The sequence below is a fragment of the Cupressus sempervirens genome, chromosome 4 (genome assembly GCF_028749045.1).
Source record: "Cupressus sempervirens isolate cs-2001-9-10 chromosome 4, ASM2874904v1, whole genome shotgun sequence".
In the NCBI taxonomy this organism is placed as follows: domain Eukaryota; kingdom Viridiplantae; phylum Streptophyta; class Pinopsida; order Cupressales; family Cupressaceae; genus Cupressus; species Cupressus sempervirens.
The window spans coordinates 807758443-807764442 of record NC_143121.1 but is presented as its reverse complement, the minus strand read 5'-3'; the positions used below and the strand labels follow the sequence as shown (position 1 = coordinate 807764442).

The window sequence follows — 6000 nt, the reverse complement described above, 5'->3', positions numbered from 1 at the left end:
AGTTCATATTCTGTTTTCATAGATGAATCATGCCACCACCATTACTGTAATAAGATATTATGTTTCTAATTTTGCTTTCGATTTTTGGTCCAACGAATTGAGCAAAATTTATTTTTCTAGTAGGTCTAATTTGGCCATGGGCCAAAACAATACCTTTTTTAATCAACAAGCACAAACTTATGTAATTGCAGCTCTAAATAGCTCTGACGCCACTTGTAATATACCTAATAGAAACAAATACTATGAATGGAATAGATTTATATGCTAAAATATAAAAAGAACATAAATTGACAGGTAACAAAAATTAAAGGATTTTAGGATGCAGACTAGGATCACATTTGATAGGTTGCATATGAGTAATGATAAACACACTTAATTAGGCCTACAAAACTTTGTTATTGACCTATGATAAGTACTGTTGCCATATATTTTTGAAGTGCCTGGTCGTGTTAAAATGAACATTATTAACCAGGTCTTTCAATTTTATCAATTTAAATTAGACATCTCAGTGTAATCAATGATATTTTTCATGTAGCAGTGTGAGAAGAAAAGTTAACACGGAAAAAAACATTGTAAGCATCACCCAGTATTGTACTCTTTCACTATGATACATGAGATTCATTGATCGAAGCCAGTTTAAGCAGCTGCTACTCTGAGCTTTTCATGTGCCTAGAGAACAGTAATACATGGAAAACTCTGTCCAGAGAATGACAGTTGCAATTGCAAAGAATAGACATCAATATTAGAATCAAAGCTAAATTTGAATTTCAATATGAATCATAATGATGCAACTGCAAATTTTCAGGCAAAAAAGAAGAATGAACCACTTTCCTTGAAAAGAAATATCAAGGATGTCTACGAGTCTTTATTTGATCATTTCTTTCAAAAAATCGTCCTCTTGGTATGTTATTCCAAGCTGCATCGAAGCTCTCTATCCAAATGCTTAGGATTTATACTGATCCAGATATTATATCAGATATCTGCTTCCTCCGAAAAATACAAAATTCATGATTTTCCTTGGTTGAAACTGTAATCTCATCAATTAGCAAAGTACAATCCCAAAAATACTCTGCTTAACAGTGTGTTAGTAGGCATTTGAGAATGCTTCTCTTAATTGACTTGGCCAGCCTTAAGTAAACATATCTCCAACTGCGACAGAGGATTCAGATTCTAACTCGTTTGATTAAGAGACCTGGCCTTTACATAAAGCTTCTGCAGTGCAAATTGAATTTGTTCTGAGAGATGTGAAAAAAGCCATTTCTGTGCACTCTCATCTAATCCCTTACACAATCCATTTGGCCATCCAGGGCTGTGAGAATGGTTCCTATCTGCTTCAATTCCTTCATCTTTATCTGACAACCTAAGATTTCTTGATGTTGACTCAGCTCTCTGTAGCAGTGTGGAAAGGTCAATTTCCATGGGCTGTCCAACAACAATGCTGATGTTCTTCAAACAAAGAGGAAATAAGGGTCTTCTCCCAAACCAGTGCTTCTCGGGCATTACCTGAGGGAAACAATCACACTCATTTTATTCACACAAGATAACCTATAATGCAGCCAAGCAAATGATGATGGCAATGTATATTGATTTTCTGTTTTAGTATCCAACATTTCAAATGAATTCCCTGATTCAAGCTCTCTAAACTTCACTATTTTAAATTTTTATCCCATTCAAATCTACATTCGGCCTTTAAAATTTTGTATCATCAAAATTGAGTTATCTACCCATCCTTGTCTATTCCCATTTTCTTCATTCTTCGTCTCTCTCTTTCACAATTTTAGTAAATAGCAGTACATTTTCTAACAATATGCATAGGTTATGCCTAAGGGATACAATTTCCAACAATATCCATAGGTTATGCCAAATAAAAAGTTCTAAACAAAGCAAAAAGGAGAATGATATGCAAATGACTAAAGGATATCAAAATGTGTCTAAGAATATCATAATCAAGATTTGATGTCCTATCTCATCACTAATAAATTACTAATTATAATTATAGTAACTTGTAAAGTTGAAAATGAAAAGTTTACCCAGTGGTTATTATTCTATAGCATTCTTTTGGTTATTTCTAGAGAAATTATTAAAGAAGTTTAGTATTTATATCCTATCCCTCTCGACATCTGAAATGGCTTCCAACAGGCATTTTTATTGTTAGCAATTTAATTTGCACCTTCCTATGCAGCACAAATGTAACATATATGCAGTACAACTGCTTTTTGAATTTAAAACTGAAGTTCGCTTTAAATAAAAACTAACCCAATACAAACAATATGTACTTGCTATTCATAATCATTACAGTGTATTTTGGATGGTTTTAAGTATACAATACAAACTAAACATAAAACTAACTTTCTAGTTTGTTTATCTATAACATGAGGTGATTCTGTATATCAACCATTTTGGGGGGCTTTTGGACCAAAAGATGTTCCTATAACAACAAACTTGCATCATTTAGTTAAGTTCAAAGACTGAACAATGCAAGTACACATACAGAATGAATGGGAAATTGAATGGACTCGGAACAAAGCCATAACCAATGTTTTCAAGCCAACCTAAAATACAAAGCTTGCCAACTTGCCAAACCAATTTCATATCCCATAGCACCCATAATGAGATATCTCAAAAAAAAAAGCAAGATAGGCATATGATAAATTCCATTTCATCAATAAAAGATACAAATTTTGGGTTCAAAATAACCATTCCTGCCCAACAATTTCAGCACTAGGCAACCTTGACAATTGTCATTAGTAATTTAAGTGCATGTGTCATTAGTAATTTAAGTGCATGATAGCACTTATTTATATTATTTACAGTGCATTGGATGAAAATAAATAAAACAAACTGCACTTCTAATCTAGCTAAACCGCTTGCATGACATGCAAAATTTTTTACAAAATAATCCTATCCACTAATAAATCTAATCCATACAGTTGTCAATTTAATTGGCAATAAAAATTACTACTATTTATCCCCTAAAAGCTCAAATCTTTCACATGATGAAAGAGACTTTCTACCAATAATTGACTCCAACTTATATATAAAGGATGCTAAAAGTAGCAGAAACCTAAAAATAGCACAAGCTCTGGCTAAAAACAGAAAACACAAAATATGCAAACACTATTTCTTTTAGTGCAGGCCAAAAATAGACTTTTCTAGATTGTTTTGTTCTGCCAATTCTTTCCTTTATTTTGATGAAGTTTGGCCAAGCCTACAAAGAAGCTTTATAAAATTATCTTTGTTGCACAAATTTTCTGTTTCAATCAAGACTAACAACCATTATGAGACACTCTGATAGGGAGTGTAGTTTTTCTGAACTCAATTTAATATTTAGGGTTCAATTCAAGCCTACAATGTCTCATATTTCTTCTTTTTTCCCTACATGATTAATTAATCCACACTGCCCCTTTCTAGTGCGATTCCTGATCAAAACATATTTTTCCAGGCAAAATTTTCTGCTCAAACTAACCTCTGGCTATTAGGGACCAATATCCTGATATTACAAGCCGATTTGTTCACTTCTCCAAGATGATTTCCATGGCTAGGCTGCACATTTTAAAATTTACAAGATTCCTTCAAAAAAGTGCACTTAATAATCTGATTTTGTCTCAGGCAATTCAGAGAAGCTGTTTCTCCTCATTACTGTCCACTCTTGAGACTACATTTAGATGCCCACTCCATAAAGCACTGGCAATCCCTTTTATCATGCAACTGCGGAAAGTGACTTATAATGCATAATAATATGGAGAATTAGAAAAAATAATAGGAATTTACAGAAAATGAGAGATATTATAGCCGTTAGCTCATTTACCTTTTCAAAACCACTATGTGCAATTGGCAGAACAATTGGTGTAACAGAAGCACGCACAATAAGGCTGGCAGTTCCCCACTTTAGTCTCTGTATAGGTCCACCTCCTTGTGAAATCTTTCCTTCAGGAAATGTGTGCAGCTGTTTCAAAAAAATCATAATAAAGCATCATCTAGAAGCTTGACCAAATATGAAATCAATTATCAAAGAAGTTTACCAAATCTCAGAACATAATTCATGATAATGTTACTTTGATCCAGGAAAACTATTTTAGGAATACCCATTCTCCCTCATTTATGCGATCGAGAGCCTCGTTCATATTTTTCTGGTAGATACCAGCACCTCTTGTAATAGGGATGCATTTTGCTGCAGAAGTTTCAAAGACAATAGAATTTTTTGCTATTAAATAGTAATCTGAAAATTAACCATCAAATAGCTACAGTTCAAAAGACTTCCTTTCCTAAACAGTTGATATAACTTGTAAGAATGTCACAATTATGAGTACAAACAAGACTACCAGTTTCCTTGGAAAGAAAATGCGTGTTAAGTCAGCCATCTCCATGTGTATCCCGGTTGACTGAGTGAGATGGTTTGTTCCTTGCTGATCTTGAAGGACAGAATGTTAAACATGGAGTAAACATTGATGAGAAATATCCATGTCAATCCTCTCTCAAAGGATTTTTCCTAACAAGGGGAACTAAGAGAGGATTTTATACATATGATCATGTTTCTTCTAAGTACCAACTCTTCCCTCAGAGAACATGTATCTAAAAGGCTGCCAATGTGTGTAGATTTAGCAAGACTTCTACAGAAAAATATCACCAAAATGAACGAGCATCTCAAGAAAACCTTTATAAGCATTGATAGCCTTAGATATGTCTCCCAAGTAAACAGACTTTGTTAGCATATAAACCATGTCCCTTTCTAATTGATGTGTATGAGATTTTCTACCTATCCAGTTTCTGTTTACAATCTTTTCACACTACTCTAGTATAATGTCCCCAATGCGACAACCTTAGGAAATAGAAGAATGTTCAAACATGGGCAAGTTGAAATAACGAATTAAATTATCAATGTCAAATGTGGATGGTAAACTCTACTAAAATTCATGCTGATCAGCAATAATACAATTTGCAAACCCTTGTCAATAAAAACAAATAAGAACTTTGGGAAAACCCCTGAAATGCAAAATAATCAAATTTTTAAAGCTAAGTTGACTTATCTATGGGCTGTCATTATTCAAAAACCCTCATGCATTCAACTATATATGGCATGTCTGATTACTACGATAAATGACAGCTCAAAATAATTGGAAATTAATCACTTTCAGCAATAGTTCACAAACCCAGTGAGTACTCACAGTTTGTTTTATCACATGAGTATTTGCAGGTTTAACTCGCAGCCAGAATGGTTTTCTTGCAAAAACTTGCAAGGTTTTTTTGGCAAGTCTGCAGTGATTTGTGAGGCAGGAAACATTTATCCAATTATTTCTAAGCATTTAAATTTGTAAAAATATAGTGAGGAATTGTCAAAATTTGCCAAAATTATTAAATCCTAACTGTTTAATCAATGCTGGATAAACAAAACTGACTTCAAACACCAACACAACCTCAAAACGTTATATCTTTTACTTGCCATCAACTGTTTACTCAATGGTTGCTAAACGAAATTGACTCCAGACACCATTATTACTTAAAATTGCTATATGTTTTACTTGCTGTAAAATCCTTCTTTGGGATCACCTTATTCTTTGACCTAAATTCACAAATCCAGAATGAACCAAAGAGAAAAGTATAGTTAGAGAAGCAATCTTTACTCAATATATAGAATGAGATAAGCCTGCTTTGTAAAACTGCAACTAAATTAGATAATAATATAAACATGCTCATGAAATACATACTAGGGTTAGAAAATATATACATATCAATCTATGCAAGAAATCTGAATGATTAGGCAACAATAACAAAGGTTGTGATCTGAGACATGATGACTGCCCCATGTGTCTTCTACCCTAGGCCCAACAATAGGACTTCATCCTCTTTGGCCTCATGTGGTTCTTAACCATGGTCCTTAACCATCATCATGAAGTAGTGTATTAGTGAGGGTTGTATGGTGTTCCCCTCTATCATGTCAATCTCTCACCTCTTATGATTGAGGATCCCCATTTGGTTCACCTCAAAAATTCATCAATGTGG

At 33.6% G+C, this 6000-nt stretch overlaps 1 protein-coding gene across 3 annotated transcripts in view; it reads right to left on the bottom strand.

Annotated features, from left to right (window-relative positions):
- Positions 1-428: 428 nt before the first annotated feature.
- LOC149563849 (Phospholipid/glycerol acyltransferase family protein) overlaps positions 429-6000 on the bottom strand; it is a 65833-nt gene continuing 60261 nt past the window's right edge. For all 3 annotated transcript variants that reach the window (XM_089826976.1, XM_089826978.1, XM_089826979.1), the window contains exons 3-5: positions 4086-4171; positions 3809-3946; positions 429-1503 (exon numbers count right to left, since the gene is read on the bottom strand). In XM_089826976.1, the coding sequence (XP_089683102.1) occupies positions 1171-1503; positions 3809-3946; positions 4086-4171 (557 nt within the window). In that variant the 3' untranslated portion in view covers positions 429-1170. The remainder of the gene's footprint in view (positions 1504-3808; positions 3947-4085; positions 4172-6000) is intronic.